Genomic DNA, 22366 nt, shown 5'->3' with positions numbered 1-22366 from the left:
GTATCATGCACAAAGAAAAGTATTGTATTATCTCATTTATATCTATGAAGATCATGCTGGGGGAATTATGCAAAAATGGTGAAGAGTGGAAAAAGAAGACGGTATGGTGTATAGCAAAGCATTTTGCTCAACTTAGTAGTCTAAAGCTAATTATCATCTGGCATATTATTTATTAAACACAAACTGTACCAAATGTGGGGCATATAAATATTAATGTCATTGATGACAATATCTTATATATACAAACTTGTATTTAGTTTTCTTCAAAAGAGATTTTAAGATGGAATGGATGCCTTTAAAGTCCTCTCCAAGTCTAAGTGTATAAACAATTCTGTATGTGTCTACCTTGAGCTATGTAATAGTATTTATATTAATAACAGCCCTACTTTACATTATTGTTGTTACAATAGTTAAAATTAATTTTTAAACATCACATTCATGAACTTACTTTATAAAATGTAAAAGAAGATCAGTGACAAATTTGGCAGATTTCACAATAGGGCTTCCAGGCTCATTAAATGTACGTGTGTTATGTTCAATATATCGAACTTCCCACATCAGTGATGAAACCCGCCTTTGGAGGAAAAATACAAGAAATAACATATTTCAAAATTCTACACAGAAATTAAAATTAGATCTTATTATTTTTGCTTCTAATCTCAAAATTACAGAAGACAAAATCATAACTCTAATAAATATTATTTAATTTACTATTATGATATATGAATGGAACAATTATATAGCTGAACAGATCACCTGTGGAATATGAATGAATAAAAAGAACAATGAGTTTATTGCGAACACAACTAAAGAAAAATTATGCTCTGACAACTAAAACAAATATTGATGGAGAATTACTTCTTATGGTTCAAATTCTATGACTGAAACAAACTCTACATAGAGTCTCCATAGAACTGTTAAGGGAATAGTCTTTAAAACACATCTAGTGGAAGGAGTGAAAAAATAAATACCTTTACCAACCAAACACCCAAAAAGCCCTTCCCCCACCATACCCAAAATAAAGACTTCTAGTAACCATAATCACATGGAATACAATCATACACCAAAAGCAAACAAAAAATGGATCTGCATAGCAAACACTCATTAAGGGGGAAAAAAACACTCAACTATAATATATTTTATTATATCAGAGGTAAGGCCAAATAAAAGTCCCCAAACCTAAACAGGCTTATATAAAAATAAGAGAGCAGGACACATTGACAAGAACAATGAGGTAAACATCTCAGGAGGAGGTTGGAAGGAAGAGTAAAGATGACGTCTTAAAAAAAGTATAAAAGTACCATAGCCCTAGGATCATTTGAATATAGAGAAAACTAATTCCAACACATCTTAATAACTTGATGGCAAAGTACAGTATTTTATAATAAAGATTCTATGCCTTTAAGGGAATATTAAATTATAATTATATACAGTAGATAAAATAGCTTTCAAATTTTAATTTTAATGTCCATTTTGGAGCTCAGAATGAAGCTTCTTGTACAAATAATGCTATAAATGGTCGACAAGTTTCTATCCTAGTACAGAAAAACCTATTTACCCTTTTGTGGAGAATTTTTAAAAGCATCTCAAATTAAGACTTAAGTAATATACTTTTCAACCATACAGAAATATTTCTAAATAATGGGTTGGTTCTAAAATACCAGTAGTACTCTATTTAGAATTCTTAACAACCTTCACATGACACTGAAAGCCAAGAATGATGAACTGAAGATGGAGCTTTGGGAAGATGGACCAAAACAAAAACAAAAACTCCAAAAAACCAAACCAAAACAACAACAAAAAAACCCACCCCACAATAGTGGGAACCCGGGATAACAGTGGAATATGCAACACAAAAAGGAACAGGAGTGAAATCTTCGGAAACAATGGGAAAAAAGGTTCACAACTGCTGATATGTAAAGAAACATGTTAAAATAGCTATTTGTATTCTCTTTAAAAAAAGTAATGTTATACAGTTTTATCAAGTCAGTTGCAATGAAAAAAAAATCCTAAGTTAAAAGAAAAACAAAGGAATTAAAAGCAAATAAAAGTTTATCAAAGATATAAAATCAAAAGGACTTTTAAGATGAAAATGGAAAATGTGATTTCCTTAAATATTTTTCTCAAACTTCTGAATGTTTTCAAATGTCTATAGAATCTAAGATGTAAGGATTAAAGGACAATTACTTACTTTTTCATCAGTATTCAAAGATTGCACAACTAAAGCAAACACATAATTTTGTGCCTTTTCTCCCCTTAAGAAAACTCTGTGTTGGGTTTTCTATTATACAATATAGAATAATTAAGAAAAGTGAGTGTCAAATTAGATTAGGAAATAAAAGTACTGTATTCAAAAATTTTCCAAAGAATAGTCTCAATTAAGAAGAACATTTAGTAATAATACTATCCTCCCCTCTCCCCAGCTACACCTTTTCCAGTAATAACTACATAACTTAGTTCTAACCTGTAAAATCTGCTTTCCAGTCTTTGTTTAATTGTACTGAGATCAGTAGGATATGCTACTACAGTGCAATACATGGGATATGCTTGTAGATCCACAGGGGCCACAAATGCAGAAGCAATATCTAAAATCAAAGAAGAAAAAAAAAGTTTATATATTAAAAAACACTTTTAAAAAAAATTTTTATTAATTTTCAAAACCATCTTATCTCTAGTCTAATTATGTACTTTTTATAAATATATATAAAAAGGAACTTTTTATTATTCCTAAATTAAATATTTTGAAATTAACTCTTAAGGGCTGTATTATTTGATTCATTGTTAACAACGTAAGATTAAATATCTCTTTTTTGGAGTGTAGTGGGAAGCAGGTTACAGATCTGTAAATTAATTAGTGTGGGGAATTAGCAGTATGAAAACAACTTCCACTAATGTAGTAGTTCAATAATTCATCTGCAACTTATATTCCCAGAATTCTCATGACACTGAGATGTTAAGTGATCTGCTTAGAGACAGACAAAATGTGACTATAGTAGAATTTGAACCCAAGTCTCTCTAACTCCAAAGGCCATGCCTCTTTCCACTGAGTCAACAAAGAACATTTCTACATTACATATGTCCACTGCCCCACATTACTATAAAATGAACACATAGAGACCATTGAGTGTATATTTTAACAAATTAAAAAAAGTTTTGCCAAACTTAATCCTCTATGAAATTCTAAACTTTTTATCATCATTATCATCTTGTCATTTTACTCTGATATTTCATACTTTACAGCAAGACAGAATCATTAAAACAATATTGATGCTAAAAAAAAAAGATAGGTTTTCTTTTAGGGGAAGGTTGATGCCATTAAAAGCACTATTAAATTTTCCTGTTCATTATTTACCTGCAGGAAAGAAAATCATAGTCTACAAATAATTGAAGTTGCAGGCTACCCGAAGGGACATGTAGACAAATATGAATAGGTTGGTACTATTTCCAACCAAGAAATACACATAGAAAACTATGCAAAAGATATCATAAAAAGACAAGTCAAAAATGAGTTTGGAAAGTTCATTTATCAAGATTTAACAAAAGGCTTTTTGTGATTCAGTTGTACTCTATACAGCCTTGATATAATTTCCAAAAAACTTCTGCAACACCAACAAAATCTGCCAATTATCTAAGACAAATCTTGAATCTATTTTACATAAAAATCTATTACAAATAATAAGTGAAAAAGATGAGTCCTTCAGCAATAATTTAATGAAAAAATTTTCCAATATATGAAGATAATAATCTGCAGTCATCTTGAGCACACAGGTTTGGAGCTAAAAGGGACCATCAAGATAAAAATCTAAACCCATAATGTGATTTTTATCTCCAATGAATAAGATGCCCCCCCCTTAAAAAAAAACACCTCAAAATAATTTCCCCAATTTACCCCATAACTGAATTCTTTCTTTTAAAATTTTTCTTAAATTTTTTTTTAAAAAGCAGAACTCAACTAAGAAAAAACCCACAAACAGTAACATATGCAACACTGCACACCTATAGTAACTCTGTATAGAGGAGACATATCTTTCAGGACCAAGACTAATAATACCAATATATCTTGAGTTTGGCAATTTTTTTTTTTTTTTTTTTTGGTGGAAGGAAGGAAGGAAAAGGATGGAGATAGGGAGGGAAGAAGGAAGGAAGGAAAGGACAGAAGGAGAGAGGGGAGGGAGGAAGGAAGGGAGGGAAGGAGGGAGGAGAAGGAGGAAGGAAGAAAGAAGGAGAGGAGGGAGAGAGGAAAGGAGAAAGGAAGGTAAAGACATTATCAATGAAGTACTACTACACAGAACAATCTTTTAGCAAGTCTTGAGAGCAGACACAAACCAATACAGGTTTTGGTGGCAAACACTCTGCATATTCACAGGCCAACTGTGAATCAGTCTTACTACATCAGATTCAGTCTTTTAATTCAATTCTACATATCTACTTGTTTTTGAATAGGCTGTCAAAAAAATATTTAAAAAGATTCTATATACTTTTAAGAAAAAACATAAACTTGTTTTAAAATACTTTTACTACTTCAGAAAAATCAATCCCACCAAATTTCCTTATGTTGTTAATTCAATGTAATAAATTCATTCTGTTCCTTAATAAATTGGATTATGTACAAAGGACCACTTAAGAAGACTGAAAAACCATGTTACATAGTTTGTTTAGGCAGTTGTGAAAAAAGTAGAGAATAGGGACATTTGATCAGTATTTTTGATTAAATGAAAGGTTTTTACATAAAATTAAGAGTTTTTCTATATTGTTATAATGGGTAGAACTAGGATTAATCAGTGGAAATTGTGGGAAGGCAGATAAGCTTTAACAGAAAAGAAAGAACTAAAGACTAAAGTTGCCAAAAAAAAAGAAATGAATCACCTCATCAGGCAGTGTGTTCTATGTCACTTTCAGGGTTAAAAAAAGAGTATTGCTGGTTAGCTACTTGAAAGAGACATTATAAAAGTATAAAGGCCTTGAAAATTCCAAAACAATATATAATTTTCAGTTTTATTTCTGCTCCAATTTTCTATTTGTGTACCATGTTTCCTACTTTTTGCATCTTACCTAGTGTCATGAGCTGGTTTATTCCCGTGATAATTCTTTCGCATTCTTCATCCCTGGAATTAGAACCCCATTCTCCATCCAGAGGTTTATATATTAATGTTCTGCATTCAACATCAGTTAAAGGAACACTTGTTCCTAGCTCTTCAGGAAATACAGCTAAAATGCATCAAAAAGAAAATCTGAGAAAAACCATCTTTAAGGAACATTAATGAAAATATATATATGGAAATTCCTTAATTCAAGGATCTTAGTTTGAAATTCCTTGAAAAGACCTTACAATTTTATGACAGGTTCATTAATATAAAATATATTTTATTCTCCAAAATGTCAATTCCTAAAAATAATGCTCTAATAGTTAATATGAGTTTATTTTAAGAAAAATAATAGTTTCACATCAGAATTTTAAAACTTGTAAGTTTAAACAAGTTGAAGTCATTAGTTTTACATCATTTCCTTAATTAACAAATTCCTTCTCAAAAGTTAGGAAGTCAAAGTCTACCAATCAGTCAATTACTAAGTAAGCATTCATTGAAGCCATTTGCAACAGTGAAGGAAGGTATCATTTCTTCACCAGGAGTTCTCTACATGGAAATCACAATCACAACATTTCCTCCCATAAAAATCACGAGTCTTGCCAAAAAAACAAAAACAAAAGCTCCCATTAATATACTGCTTTAAGGTTTCCCAAAGTATCTACATAAACTGTCTTATTTGATGCTGAGAACAATCCTACACAGAAAAGGCATTATTATTATTATTCCCCATTTAAGAGATGAATAAAGGAAGATTTTGAAATCAGATATTCTAGACTCCAATACTAGTATCCTATCTCTTTGTAATGCTTATCTATTAAAAACAAGTGCCCCTCTCTGAACAGAGATAATGTTACTTTGGTGAAACATAAAAAATGCCATTAAAAAAAAACCTAATGTAAGTGAAAATGAAAAATTTCCAATCAGTTCTATTACTCAACGAATATTAAGAACTGATCTTAAACTTAATTTTTCAATTTTAAAATTGTCTCAAATATCTTCTTTCCAAAAAACAAACAAACAAAAAAATCTTCTTTTCAATTACTTTTTTGGATGAAACATTTACTACATTTTTTTCCAAATAGTTCCTTCATCTACTGTTAACTCAAAATCTCTTTTCTATTCATCATGTAACTTAAGTTACATAGAGCATAATCTACAAATACACATACCATTATTAGGAATAAGTTCCATATCCCAAGGGCTCATCTTTTCCGTGTCTCCATTATCCCAGCTTAAAGAAAGATATAATACTTGCATTAAAATTCCAAGTAAAATAATTGCTGAATGAGTAAAAGATGCAATTTATCACAAAAAGTTAAAAAAAAAAAAAAAAAACTTCCATCATTTTGAGAGGCTGACTCATACTCAATAATCTGATTACTAGAAAGGAAATTTAAGAGGATAATTAGGTGGAACAAAACAAAAACTATGAGATATTTACCAGACATTGTAACACTGAAATAAACTATCAGGATATTCAGGCTGAAGAGGTTCCTGGCTTTCAATAGTTCCAAACCACCAAGCATCATCTATGACTGACCTGAACCGATCACCTGGATATGAAACAAACAGGAAGTAGTGTTACTAAGATATGTCATATGACAATCCATTTTTTTCTAATCCATTTCTAATGAAAATATCAAATTAGAGTTTCTCAGAGAATCAAAATGTCCAAAACCTCAATCGATTATTTTTCTCCTCTAATTCTTATTTGTTAGAGGTACAGTCATTTTCATTTTCTGGGTTCATAACTTTGGCATTGGGGTAACTAGATGGCACTGATTCATCTTCCTTAGTTCAAATTTGTCCTCAAACACTCACTAACTGTATGAACCCAGACAAGTCACTTAACTGCTTCAGTTTCTTCATCTGTAAAATGAACCAGATAAGGAAATGGCATACCACTCCAATATCTTTGTCAAGAAAAATCCAAATTGTGTCACAATGGGTCAGGTATGACTGAATAACCAAAAAGGGGCAAAATTTTGATATTATCCTCCACTCATCAAATTCCTTCATCCTACCTAATGACATACCAAATCTTACTGTTTCTATCGCCACATCTCTCACTATGACCCTTTTTTCCCATTCACACAGCTTCCAGCTTTAGTTCAGACTCTTACCACCTTTCACCTAAATTATTTTAATTGGCTCCCCTAATTACTCTACCTCAAGTCTCTTTTCATTCAGATCCATTACATACGCTACTGCCAAAAGTAATTTTCATTAAACACAAAACCAATCAAGCTACTTATGGCTTCCTCTTGCCTTTACCAAAAAAAAAAAAAAAAAAAAAAAACTCCTCTAAACAGTTTTTAAAACTCTTCACAATTTGGGCCCAACCTGTTTTCAAGCTCAGTGAACATTATTATTCAATCTTAACTTATACTATTCCATCTGTAACAGTTACCTCCCCATACCTGAAATATACTCTGTGCTTACTCCTGCCCCTTCCTATCTTTTTAGTCTGCACTATTTTCCTCCCTTTCCTCACCACAACATTATATGTTTCAGTCAAATTGATTATGTTCCTGTACATAACACTCCCTTCACTTGAAACTATGCTTTGTAAAGCTCTACCTCAAGACTGAAACTTTATTTCTCCTTATGTTCTCTTTTTGGAAACTTTAGTTTCCTTCCTGCTTTCTTAGTGGTCAGAAGCCTTTCTCCCACCGAAGTCACTTTATATTTATTTTTCCATGTTTCACATTATCCACATACATATACCCCAATAAATAACCCAGTAAAATGTAATCTTCTTGGAGGCAATTACTGTCTTGTTTTTTCTTTATAGACCTAGTACCTAGCATGGTGCTTGATATATAGCAGACACTTAATATATACTTGTGATCACATTATCTCCTAAATATTTTTTATCTAGGCAAAAATGTCTTAAGTTCCTCTTTCTAAAAGGTCCTTTCCTAAAGATAAGCTGTAGTCTACTAAATGGTACAACACAAGATATACACTGGGACTGAGAAAAACAAAACAAAAATAAATAACATTAACACTCCTAAACAAAGAACATATTAAAAAATGACTCTTCATCTATTCCTGGGTTGACATTTTTGTCAGTCATATCATGAGACAAATAATGATATTTAATCAGATCTCATATTAAAAACAAACCAAAAATCTGAAATTATTAGAAAGATCACTTGAAATATGGTTTTACAGATTAATAACTATTAGTGATAAACCTAATTTTAATGTATATTGTGAACTGAGATGTTATTAATGAATGATAATATGAGATTATGATCAACAAGAAATCTAAAAACTAAGTTTCTATGGCCAAAAACAATGTATCACTTGTAAAGATAGAAATTACGTGAATTTCAACAAAAATCTCTCTATAGAGGGTAGGAAAAACTGAAAATTGCATATAATTATATATGATCTTGATTATTAAGATCACCCAATAAAGTATTTAATTATATCTATGTATTTTTTATATGTAAAAAAATATTTTTACATCTCAAAGTCATTAAAATCAAATATCAAAATAAATTATTTATAAAGCAGACCTTTAAACCACTCTATTAAAAAGTAGTAAACCAAGATTGGGGAGAAGGATGGAAAAAGAGAAGAGAAGCATTCATTCATACTGCTCTTACTAAAAAGTACTACAAGTAATATTTATTTACATAGACCCAAATGTTGAACTTTACCCTTAAAACTTAATTAGACCCAAATGTAGAACTTTATTCTGATTAAATTTCAATTAGTAAATTTGACCCTTTCATAATGACCTGTTAATAGCTGGTAGGCTCATGCTGTGTCCTAGTTACTTTTCAATTATAAGCATAGATTCAATAAAAATAACATGTATGATATAGCAACAAATTAGCAAGCATTTATTAAGTCAGATATGACAAAAATTCTGAGAAAAGAACAAGAATAAGGACAAATCTTTGGGCTAATTCTATAGAGATCATCCTTCAGATCAAAACTTTAATCGGGCAAGTCTGGATCCTGGAACTCAAAATTATGAATCCTTCCCATTCATTTAACCCTCATATTTGAAAATAATTTTAAATTTAAATTTAAAAATTAAAATTAATAAAATGATGGCTAATGGCACATATTGGCAAAGAATTTTATGAAGACATTTATAAAATGATGGTGTTAGATGCCTTTTCATGGCTGGAATATCTTTTGGAGTTATGGCAGAATTCTTCCACTGCTGAGTTCCTTCCTTCCAGAACCTTGATTTTGAGCAACATGCTAGTCATTTTTTCCTTGCTCTACCAGAGACTCTCCAAACTTTGCCAACTTCTAGTCCCTGCTTTTCAATGACCTTTTTTAAGTGTTGTCTTCCAGAATGAGAATAGAAGCTCAATGAAGACAGGGACTGCTTTTCCTTTTGTTTGTATTTGTCTTCAACTGCTCAGTAAATGCTTAGCACATAAGCACTTAATAAATGCGAGGTCCTTATGAGGGTCCTTTCTAGCTTTTTAGATTCAGTTATGAATAGAACTGTATAATTTCTTACCCAGCATGAGAAAACAATCAGCAGAGCACAAAATACTTAATGTCTAGTCCTTAAAGGGAAAGAAAAAAAAAGAAACTAAAACTTATTTTTAACAAACGTAAGGGGTATTTCTAATACAAAAAGGGCCATCAATGATGAATTTTTATTCAGCAAGTAATTATTTTTATTCAATTTATATATTGTTAGTAAATGATTTCCTCTTTAAAAAATTATAAATACCAATCACTTCAAAAAAGAGATGTGTAAAAAAATTAAACGAGTCACTAAGATGCTATTTGTGGCAGAAATGGCAACATTATGTACCTCAACTCTCCATCAAGGAAAAAGCAAATGTTTTATCATCTATCCCCTAAGACCCAGGAAATATGGTATTTTTTGAAGTCATTTCTAAAGTAATTATAAACCTACCTATATTCCATCGTCTATATTTTGCATCATCAAATTGTTGCCTTAAGACTAGAAAATCTATAACATCTGGCATATCATGGTATCTAAAATAAAAGAAAATAAAACAAAGAATGAATAAAATGGTTAGTCAATAATTTAAATATATATCTAATAAAACTTTGATTTTGCCTCTCTAAATGTCCCTTACTTCATTGTAAAGGCTCCTCCAGTCAGTTTACCGGTATCAGGGTCTAGAAAAGCAAGTTTAAGGCAGCACAGTGTAGGCAAACCCACTTCATATTTGATGCCAACTATTTTCATTAGCTCTTGCTCCTGGGGAGGAGGGAAGGGAGGAGAAGAGGGGAGAGAAGAGAAAAAAACAAAAAAGTTAAAACACTATACTTTTAATTTAAATCTAGTAAAATGAGAACACAGTAAATTTCTTGAATTACTTCTTTTTCTTGGGGGAGGAGGCACGGATTTGTGATTTCTTTAGTATACGGGAACTTCTAGAGTGGAAATCACCTTCACCAAATCAGATCAACAGCTGCTTGTCTTATAGTATTACAGAATTCTTTGGGAGCACTTAGAGGTTAAGTCACTTGGAAAGGTCATTGAGTCTCTGTCACAGAAGAGTTTTAATACTTAGTCATCACAACTTTTAACTATACCCAATATATCATACTGACTCTCAAATGTCTTTTTTAAAGTAAAATTTGGGGCAGCTAGGTGGTGCAGTGGATAGAGCATCAGCCCCAAAGTCAGAAGGACCTGAGTTCAAATCTGACCTCAAATACTTAACATTTCCTAGCTGTATGACCCTCAGCAAGTCACCTAACCCCAATTGCCCTCTCCTCGGGGGGGATGGGGGGGGGTGTTTAGGGCTGAGTAAAATTTATGGGAATTTAAGATCAAAATGTCAGATTTGTTTTACATGCATTAAAGTTCTTAGATATAAAATGAATAAACAGTCTAAAATTAACTCTAATATCAAGCATAAATTGTACCAGTCAATAAATTAGAACAGTATTTTTTTTTTTACCACAGGTGAAAATAATGTAATAACTGTCAAAAAAAAAAAAAGTTCTATTTACTCTTAAAGTTACAAAACCAAAAAAAAAAAAAAAAGTTATTTATTCCCAAAGATAAAATCATATTTGTACTATAAATGGTTTCATTTGACTAATTAGCCTGAATCAAAAAACTAATTAAAAAAAGTCAACATAAAAGAAACATTACAGTACCCGCAATTCCATTTTATGCCATGGCTGTTTTTTTGGATTAATGCTATAAATTTTATTTTTTCGGGCCATTTCAACATATGCTTCATGTCCTTGTCGAAAATAGTAAACCTAAGGAAAAAAATCCAAAACCAAAATGAATTGAGTCATGATTACAAAACACAAATGTATCACTGTTATACTGTAAAGCTTAAGCTAAAAGAGTAATATATTCCATGAGTGAACAGTTAAATTTCAATAGGTTATATTGTCACTAGTCACAGTATTCAATTACTCCAAAAGTTTTAGTGTGCACTATTTATATTTTAGACATTGTGTATGGGGACACAAAGAGAGGTGGGGGGAGAGAGGGAAGAGACAATGAACTAGATCTAATAAGATAAATACTGAGTAATGCAAAGTAATCTTAGGAAAGAAGAAACCTGCAGGTGAGGGGACAGTAGAAGGAACAGGAGATGAATCTTGAAAGAAGCCAAGAAAACTATGAGGCCTCAGATGTGGCACAGAACAGAATGTCCTGTGCCAGGAACAGCAATTAAGCCAGTGTAGCTGGATCACAGAATTTGTGGAGAGGACTATAAGACATAAGATGATTTGAAAGGTGAAGAGTTCTATGTAACAAAAAGAGGACTTTATATTTCATCCTATAAGTAAACAAGGAGCCATTGGAGTTTATACAAAGGTGAAGATAGGAATTGATATGGTTAGACACGTGTTTTAGGAAACTTATTTTGGCAATATGAATAAAGAGAACCTTCTGACAGAGAGACCAATAATTAAAAGGTTTCTGCAATTATCTAAACAGTGTAAAAGACATGAACTAGAGAGAATAGAACATTTATAGAGAACGGAGAGATGAAAATATCTTGAATATGCAAGGTGTGGGAAGACAGGACAAGATTTGGCAACTCACTGATTATATGGATAAAGTAAAAGAGTGGAGTAAGATACCAAGATTATGAAATTGGGTTATTTGAAGGATGACTTTTATAGCAAAAGGAATTTTGGGTGAAGGGTGGGTATGAGGAAGAATATAAAGAGACCAGCAATCTGTTCTAAGACATTTTTGCCTGATTATCTGGTCAGCTGGTTAAAAAACATTGTTGCTTGAACTGTGAACTGTGCTACTTACTCCTTTAGTAATAATGAGTACTCAACAAAAAGGGGACAGATACCTTAATATTAAGGGTAGGAGTTAAACCCTATTTCCTAACATAAGGTTTGCTCTGTACTCACAATATCACCTCTAAGATCAATGGTTATTAACTGAACATTATAAACATATAAATATATATTCTTGTATGAATATACATGTACTGCAAATTAGAAATGTAAAGAATTCTGATATAGATAAAAATACTTATATAATTTGGTGTTATTGCAAATTAGAAATCCAAATAGTAAACAGTAACTCTCAATATATATTCTCTCACAACTACGCAGATCTCTTAAGAAACTAACTGTTGCTGATTAAGGAAAATTTCTAATGTTTTAGAAAAACTTGCAAGTCAAATATGAAAAATCTGTAAAAATAATTTAAATACAACAAAATCATGCTATTTGAAACTCATAAATAAAAACTGAAAGGTAGTGATGCATCATGGTTAGAATCAGGTAAACCTGGATCAAGTTCTAATTCTGACAAATATAGGCTGTATGACCCTGGGCAAAATTCAATGTTCAGGTTTACTCTATAATTCTAGGTCAGAGAACAGAAAGAAGTCTGATGTGTATTAGCAGAGAACTTTCCACAGTAGAAGTTTCTTGTACAATAATGAAATCGCAAAACTGGACAATAAATAATAATTTTTTAAAAAACTTGCTACCCCCCCCGCCAAATAAACAAACAAACAAAAAAACACACTTTGTCCTGTGCCCTCTTTTGGCTTTATTTTCCATTCTCCCTCTATATTATTTCATTTGATTTCATCAGTTTCCAAAGATTTAATAATAAATATATCCATGTTTTCCAAATGGATGTCACATGGACACCATAAACTATACATCAAAAATGAATTCATCTTCCTCCCCAAATCCTTCTCTCTTCCTAACTTTCCTTTCTATCAAGGGAACTACACAATCATACAACCTAGGTGTTATCTGCAACTGTTCATTCTCTCACTCTCCATATCCAATCATCTGTCAAGTAGTGTTATTTCCATCTTGGGAATGTCTCTCTAAGACAATCTTTTCCACACATACTCTTGCCACCTCACATCTTTATATGTAGGTCTACTTTTCTCTAGTCTCTTTCTATGCTAAGCCATGCTTCACTTAGCTATCAAAATGATCTACCAAAAGAAACTGAGATTATCTTCAATATATCCTGGATTTGTCTTGATTATATATAGTTGTTTGTATACTATTTCTTCATGAGTTTGCGAACTTTTTGAAAGCAAAGACTTAGCATAGTGTCTGGTGCAAAGAAAGTACTTAAATGTTTGCCGACTTAATAATAGATTTTTGCAGAATAAAAAGGATGAAATCATTTTTAAATTCCTGAATTTTTAGAGTATTAGTCAAGAATAAGAATTCAAATCAGTATGTTCCCCAAATCTATAAATTAAAAAGAGTAAAGTATTCCTTCAATTTTAAGATTTTGAAAAAAAAATACTTCAAACATATGTTTCACCCATTTATGTTAGCTTAAGACATATACTGAATTTGAAAATGAAGTAATTTTTGGAGGAAAATATTATGGTAAGGCTTCTCATTCCACCTTCCACACCAAAGACCCAAAAAGAAAGAAATACTCAAACTATAAAATATTTCCAAAATTTAGGTGGTCTCTTTTTGTCAAAGACTCATCCAATTTGATAATCACTCAGGAATCTATTCCAAAAGAATTAGACTATCTTAAAATCTAAAAATTGGGATATGACACTATTGCTATTAAAATCAAAGTAGCCAAAGTTTTACATGATGAATTTATAGAAACATTTGATAAGTATGACTTGAAATACAGTAGTAAACAATAATTAAAAGTTTTATTCACAGTATATTGACTAAATTATTAAAAGTATAGGCACATAAGCCTCTTATTTCTATGAAAATAATGAATTATATTTTTATAATGTCAATCTATTTAATTTCACTGATTTATTAAAAAAAAAAAAAAGAGAGAGAGAGAAAGAGATGGAAGCCCCTGCTTATAAAATCTCAAAAATTTGTTTTAAATTCTACCAAAAGCTTTCCATTTCTCTTTTCACACAACATTTCCATTTAGTCGATGTTTGTAAACAAAGAAATCAATGGAACAAATATGTATTATAATATATAGAGATATATACATTCATCTCTCTATATATGTACATATAAACATAAAAAAAATGCTGGCAATATAAGGCTTTTCTAGTACAATTACAAGTTTTATAGGACGTTATAAGAAAAAGATAAAATTCAAAGTCAATTCTGAAACTGAAACATACCTCATCTCCCATTTGTGGTACAAATGGACATCTTCGAGGAACAGTATCTGTAATCCATACTGAAGGCAACCATTCTTCTAATGTCAAACCATTTTCAGTCAATTCTCCAACAGCCAATCTCTAGAGAATATTCATATTTTAAAGTGAGTAGAATCACCACAAATAGGTACTTACACAAAAAACACCTACTGAAATTTTACAAAAATAGAAAGGTAAACCCTTCAGTATAAAATGCATAGCCCTCATATCACAAAATATTGTATAACAGGGATATTTAAAATAAAGCAAAGTTTCCCCTAGAAGAACACATTTTTTTGAACTGCACAATTATTTACAAACTGATTTCCTTGAAATAATACTAATAGAAAAAGTTAACCACTGCAGTGATTAAAAAAAAAGAAAAAAAAGAAAAGCTGAAAAACAGAATTGATAGATATCAAGGTCCCTTCTTGTTCTAAATCTATGGTACATAGTGCTGAGAATGCAATACTTATTCCCTAGAAAAATATTGAAGATTTTAAATTGCATTAAAATACTGAAACCCCCCCCCTTTTTTTTTTTAAATAATGATATTGGTTCAAACAGTTGTTTTGATTAAATAAGCATTTTCTAAATATCTACAATATCCAGGCACTATTTTAATTTAAATAAAAATTTAAAAATGTAATTTAGTTAAAAATATTAAGTGAATGTTTAATGTATTCCACCCATCCAAATACTCACTTTAAAAAAAAAAATTAAGGCACTATATTTGTAGTTTTCCCATTTTAAACATGGTTTTACAAGGAAAAATAGCATGGAATCTTAAGAAAGAACCTTAGTGATTGAATAGTCCAATTTTCCTTTCCATGCACCAAACCCTTCCATAGCATACCTAACAATTAGTTATTTGTTTGAAAAGAATTCACCATCAAGGCAATTCATTTAATTTTGTGATAGCTCTAAATAAAACCTATCTTTTTGAAGTGGTTCCAGTTCTGCTTTTTGAACCAACCAGTAGTAGATATATCTTCATTTAATCTCTATTTCTTTAAAGTAAACACAAATACCTTCTCATATGATATGATTTCTAGATCCTTTAATCACCCCTTTGGATGTATCTTATTTAGCAGGTTATCTTATTTAGCAGGCCAGAACTGCACAAAATATTGTAGTTGTAGCCTGAGAAATAGAAAGGGAATAAAGCGACTATTTCCCATGATCTTAATACTACACTTCTCTTAATATGATAATTAACAGCATTATTAACAATTATATCTGTTCTGTCCTGTCTTATCTAATATTGTTATTTCTGTAGCTTAATATCAAACAGAGCATTTTGTTTTTTTTAATAGTCACTTTATCCTTACTGACTCTCATTAAACTTGTGGTTAAAAAAATTTAACCAAGCCAAGGCAATTATTGTTTCTCCTATACCTGTCAGAGAAAAAAAGGGTGCCAGTTAACTTAAAAGCATAACAAAACATTTATTATACTTGATACTCTCTTCTCTCTACGTTTTTAGAACACCATTCTCTTCTAGGTCTTTTACTTATCTGTTTCTTTTGCTGGATTCTCATTCAGATTGTACCTTCCAACTATTGGCATCTTCCTCTAAGTTACTTTGGAAACTCTTCTCACTTTCTTTTATATTACCTTCATTTGGTGATCTCATTAATTCCTATGGATTTAATTACCATCTCTTATGCTGATGTTTCTCAAATCTAGCTATCCTGCCTAAACTCTCTGCTAACTTCCAGTTTCTTCTACTGTCTTTCAGACATCTGGAACTGAATGTCCAGGAGACACCTAAATTCAACATGTGCAGAAAAGAACTAGTTATCTATTTCCCTAAGCCCTCCCCCTCTCCTACATTCTCTATTATTTTAGAAGGCAACACCTTCTCCAGGTCCTTCACACTCACAAACTAGGAGTCATCCTCAACTTTTCACTATTAGCCCCTACATCTAATCTATTGCCAAGGCTCATCCATTTTACCTCTGAAACATCTCTCAAATATATGTTTTTACTCTGACACTGCCATCACTTTAATATAAGTCCTCATCACCTCATCTTGGAATGTCACAACAGTTGCGAAGATGAATAGGCCTGCCACAAGTCTCTCCCGCCTTCAATCCATCTTCCATTTAGCTACCAAAGTGATTTTACTGAAAAGCAGGTCTCACTTCTTCCCCTATCCAAAAAATGCCCATAATTTTCCAATTGCCTCCAGAAGTACTAAATGCTGTTTGGCATTCCAATCTCTTTCCAGTCTTCTAAAACCTTACTTTTCTTCTTTGATCCAGTGATGCAGATTTTGTGATAAGATGCTCTAATTCTTAACTGTGGTCATTTTCTCTACATGCTCCCATGCCTGGAAGACTCAGTCTTTTCTCATTTCCACATACTGACTTTCTTGTACCCAACTAAAATCTCATCTTTGGAGGCTTTCCCCAAAGGCCTCTTAGTTCTAATGTCTTCTCTCTGTTGATCAATTCCTATTTATCCTTCACATAGTTTGCTGTATATATACTTAGCAATTGTTGTTTATTCCATCAGAGTTTAAGTTCCTTGAAGAGAGGGACTATCTTTTGCCTCTTTTTTCCCCCCCCAACACCTAGTGCTCAGCACAGAGTCTGGGACATAGTAGGAATTTAATGTTTTTCAATTAATTGAATGACATTTTATTTTATCTTCCCTAAATTTAAAACTTTTTTTTGGCAAAATGATAGCTAAGAAGATTGTTTTAGGCTTACCAAAAGAAAAAAAAAAATTAAAGCAAGGCAACAGCATGATAAGGTGAAAAAAACCTGGAATCACAGAGGGGATTAGAGACATTGAATCACAATACCTAAAGTCAAATTCCAACTATGTCATCTGTATGATAATCGTTAAGTCATCATCTCTATTTGGATCTCAGTTTCCTCATTTATAATTTAAGGAGACCAAAAGAAACGATCTTTGAAAATTCCTTCTAGCTTTCATAATCTTAGTGGCAGTTAGATAAGACTCCAGGGCTTGAGTCTGAAAGACTTGAGTATAAAGCTAGTCTGTCATTTACTGATTTAAGTGATCCTAAGCAAATCACTTTACCTCTGCCTAACTCAGTTTCAATTGTAAAACAGTTGGGAAGAGCGGGGAAAGAGGAGAGGAAACAGGCCATATAATAGCATCAACTTCTCAGGATTGTTTGATCTGAGGATCAAATAAGATAATTTTCAAAGTGCTTAGCATATTACCTGGTACATGTTAATAAATGCCTGCTTGTTTTCCTTTTCTCTAATTATTTGGTATTAATCTAAGTTTGTTAAAATAATTAAAATGTTTTTATAAATATAAGGAGTCGTTTTAACCTAATTTTCCAGAATTTCTTCATTTTACTACAATTTCACTACCTATCTCAATAGCCAAACATGGACCAAATCTTACTGCCTTCATACCTTTATTTTAATTATCATTTCCTATTCCAAATGGAATACTCTTCCCCTTTATAGTTTTGCTCATTCCAGACTTTAAATTAGAAACTCACATTTAACGCACAATTTAGTTTTACCCTTCCTTTCAATATTTCCTTTAGTCACATCAAGTCAAACATGATCTTTCTTTTATAACTCTCACTGAATTTTATATTTTTATTACATATTAAAATGTCATCTCCTCCACTCTACTGTAATTTCCTTGAGGGCAGGGAATGTTTATTCATTTTTAAATAACTAAATATTTTTGTACAAATAAGTTTTAATTTATGGGATCAAATGAGATGTTTGTAAAGTGCTTGGCACACACCAGGAATTGGCACATACTAGATGTTTAATAAATCCTTCTTTCCTTCCCTATTTGAATAAATACCTGGTATTTCTTGAATTAATGAATTCATCAATATGAATATTCCCTTTAGACTCTTCTATTGAGAAAAGGTATTAACTTCCAGATTGACATGAGAATTACTGTGACTAAAAAATTCATCATCATGGTAATGAGGTCTGATATTGGATTGTTTTGTTCAAGGAAAAACAATAGCAGGCCCAGAGTGGAAAAATTTCCAGCCTAAGAAGATTTGTGATATACCTTCCACTCAATTAGAATGACTCTTTGAGAACCCAAGGTCACCTACTATGGTCACCTAGTCTTTTGATCTATGAATATACTTCTGCCTATCAAAGGAAGGATAGGAAGTTATTTTGGCATTATTTCTTCCTAGAAAAGTGTTGACTCTTGGGATAGATAATTTTTTTAAATGTTCAGAAACTTTAATAAACTATTTTGGACTTTTGCCAACTTAAAAAAAATTGTGGTTTGTTCTACAATCAATCTCTTCTCTTTTCAGAAACTAGGAAATTTGTACAATTTACTTTTTCTGCCATTGTATTCTTTGTAATTTCTCAACAATTCTGAGCATTGGCTGAGATTATAATTGAAAATACCTACAACATTTTAGCAAATAATTCATTTAACATTAAAGTAATCTCTATTTTTAAAGCATGTAGTGTTTTGTTAGTGCCTCTTCACCAATCATGGGCTATAATTTCTACTTTAAAGTTTGTTATTGTTTCTAGTCTATAAAGATCATTCTTTCTGAGAAGATGGAAACAAAATAGTAGCTGAATAGTTTTACTTTTACTTTATGATGTTACCTGGTAACATCATTGCAATTATTTCTGTGTTTTTGCCTTTCTTTGTATACCCAGTTCTTAACATAGTGGTTTACTCATAATAAAGTGCTTAATAAATCACATTTGCCAGTTCTCAGTATTTAGAATGTAGTTCTTTGAACTTGCCAAGTGTGACTTTAATAAGTCTCTTTTTATTATAATTTTCATCTTTTCATTAGCCATTTTTGTTCTGCCCTTTCTGGAGAGATAGAGCACATACAGTATATAGTGAGCTAACTTAAACAGTAAGTTTAATGTCCTCAAATCCTACCCTGAAATATGCTCTTTCTATGTCACCTTTGGCATGTCATTTAATCTCTTGGTTTTGAAAACAACTCTTGGAGTGTAATCACAGATCTGGTTTGGGTCTTCTTCCCAACCCCTTATTAAATAAAGAAGGGCATTTGACCACTAATGACAATCAAATATCATATGAAGTTTATAAATAAAGATGGGGGTCAGGAAAAAGACAGAATACTTGATATGTAAGTTAGTTCAAAGACTACACATCAAGAATTAAAGTATGAACCCTCTTCTTATACCATAATGTTTAACACATCCACAAATAATTTTCAAAATGACCTGCTACAATTACAACGTTGTAATCAGACCTGGTTCAGGCCAGTCTGTTCAAGGATAAAAAACAAAATTCTCTGTTTTTTTTTTTTTTTTTTTTTAAACCCATCATAACTTAATACGCTTCAATAACATTGGCCTTCTTGCTATTCCTCAAACAAGACACTCTTATCTTTCAGAGCTCCGGGCATTTTCTCAGACTATGGCCAAAGCCATTCCATCCCCCCACCCTCATCTCCACACCATCTTTACCACCTAGCTTTCCATTAAAGTAAAATTCCATCTTCCACAAGAAGCTGTTCTCAACCCTCTAATTTATAATGTCTTTCCCTTTTAAATTATTTATTTTCAATTTGTCTCATATATAGTTTGTAAATACTTGTTTCTTAAGTTAGATTATGAGTTCTTTTTAGGATAGTGACTATCTTTTGCCTCTGTATCACCAGTGCTTTAGTATTTGGCACATAGCAGCTTGTTTCTAGAATAAAACCTCTTTAGAAAACAAAGAAATATGTATAACAACTTTTCTGTCAATTTGTATTCCCTATGAATTTTTAAATAAAATTTTCTTTAAAAAATGCTTATTGACATACTTTCTGAAAGTGGAATAAAATCAGATGGAACTTATAAAATGAATATCAACAAAATCTTCTGTCTAACTATTGGTTTTATATATATATATATATAGTGTATAATAATTTAATATGTTTATTGATGTATTTCTTCAGTTTATAACTATGTATTTTTGAGATTTAACTTCTTCAGCTATGAAGAACATTGTGGACACATTTGTAGGCAATATGGAAGCTGCCAGTAGATAGGGAGTAGTTGAAGATTAATGAGACTACGAATGATAGATGGAAGAACATGGGATATAATGGAGTCACTTGTTTGCCTTGGCAAGGAGACGAGATACCTCTTCATAAGAGACAAAAGTGAAGGAAAAGATAGTGGCAGGAAGCATCTGGGTGATGTGAGATGTGAAGGAGAGAACTATCTGAAAATGGTCTCAGTTTTTTTCAGAAAAATGAGACAATGTTCTCAGTTTGAGAGGGTAGGAACTATAGAAGATAGGATGAAAAGGATAGTCAGTCAATAAGAAAGGAAAGGATCTTGCTAAGTAAAGACCCAGTTTAGATTATGAAACAAATTTTTAGTAGACTCAGTCAACAGAAGATTTTGTGGTCTTCTCAAGTTCTGTTCAATAGCACATTGGCAGGAGACAAGATAGAGGAGATGGAGGTAGACTAAATTAATCTCAAAAGAAAGAAGTCATTGAATGATGCTGATAGAGGAAAAGCCTAGAAGTAGCAAGGCAAATAAGACTATATAGAAACTTCAGGGACTACAATATCATAAATGTAAAACTAGAAGAAAATAAATGAGAAAAAATATAGCAAGCAATTTTAAAAGTCCTAGCTTTACATGCTGAAATGAATTATTTATGATGAAAAGAGGAAATAGATGTAGAAAATAAAAAAAAAAACTATTATAACAATTTCATGAAAAAAATTATCTGGTATAAATCACTTGATTGAAATGAGGTTATCAAAAGATCTTAGAACTGCCTTAGGTCATCAAAAACTTGCTATACTTGTCAAGTGGATAAGAGCTAAGAATAATACACTCTCAAAACATAAACATGTATGTAAAATATAACTTGAGGACAGTTAAAAGCTATTAATAATATTGCTTCATAAAATACTCAGAAACAGTTGAAAAAATAATTTAAATTAAGTTTGGCAAAAGATACAAATCAATTTGAGGGGGAAATGACAATTTTGAGAGCGCTGAAACACTGACAATCAAGTCTACAAAAGAAGATGCCAATGATAACGAAATTATCAGACTCAAAGGGAAACCAAAATCAATATTTATTCTTTTCAATCTAAATAAAATTTTTACAAAAATATCCTATATATACTGCCTTTCTTGGTTGATTCTATTAAAAAGCAACATACAAACTTTTGCAATCAGTACTGCATAGCTTTCAACATAGCTCCACATCTTAACCATCACATAACTGTGTGAAAGATACAGAGAATACTTAAGATTCCAATGTCCTTATATTGTCAACCATATAAAAAGCAATTTGACCAAGTAGGGTAAAACATCATCTTAAAGGCTCTAATTGGTTTCCTATGCCTAATTCAAAATCACAAAAAGATTTCATTTATGATCTTGTTTGAAACCTACTGGTATCAAAAACATCAAGTTAAATACAAATTAGAAAATGCCAGAAGCATAAATCAGAAAATACCAAGTGTTCATCATCACCATGAGAAATCCAACAAAGTTCTAATTGAAAAAAGGTTTCCTTAGATATGAAATAATCCAAGTACTCTTATCTGAAGATATATTGGATGATGATTAAGCTCTGTAACACCAAAACATCTCCTATATGAGACTGATAATCCCTTAAGAATTTAATCTAGCTTTACAAATAAGAAAAAGTAAATGGATAAAGTATATGATTGAATAAGTGAATTATGTGTTAAGAACTTCCCATGTACAAAATATT

General features: G+C 31.4%; 1 protein-coding gene across 4 annotated transcripts in view; it reads right to left on the bottom strand.

The window, feature by feature from the left end:
* Window positions 1-22366, bottom strand: part of PHIP (pleckstrin homology domain interacting protein) — a 171570-nt gene that overhangs the window by 23632 nt on the left and 125572 nt on the right. For all 4 annotated transcript variants that reach the window (XM_031964603.1, XM_031964604.1, XM_031964602.1 and 1 more), the window contains 9 exons: window positions 14639-14758; window positions 11214-11321; window positions 10178-10302; window positions 9991-10073; window positions 6529-6640; window positions 6257-6318; window positions 5053-5208; window positions 2465-2585; window positions 449-574 (listed from right to left, as the gene is read on the bottom strand). In XM_031964603.1, the coding sequence (XP_031820463.1) occupies window positions 449-574; window positions 2465-2585; window positions 5053-5208; window positions 6257-6318; window positions 6529-6640; window positions 9991-10073; window positions 10178-10302; window positions 11214-11321; window positions 14639-14758 (1013 nt within the window). The remainder of the gene's footprint in view (window positions 1-448; window positions 575-2464; window positions 2586-5052; window positions 5209-6256; window positions 6319-6528; window positions 6641-9990; window positions 10074-10177; window positions 10303-11213; window positions 11322-14638; window positions 14759-22366) is intronic.

The sequence above is a fragment of the Sarcophilus harrisii genome, chromosome 4 (genome assembly GCF_902635505.1).
Source record: "Sarcophilus harrisii chromosome 4, mSarHar1.11, whole genome shotgun sequence".
Classification (NCBI taxonomy): Eukaryota; Metazoa; Chordata; class Mammalia; order Dasyuromorphia; family Dasyuridae; genus Sarcophilus; species Sarcophilus harrisii.
The sequence above is the reverse complement of the archived record's forward strand: the minus strand, read 5'-3'. Positions and strand labels throughout refer to the sequence as shown.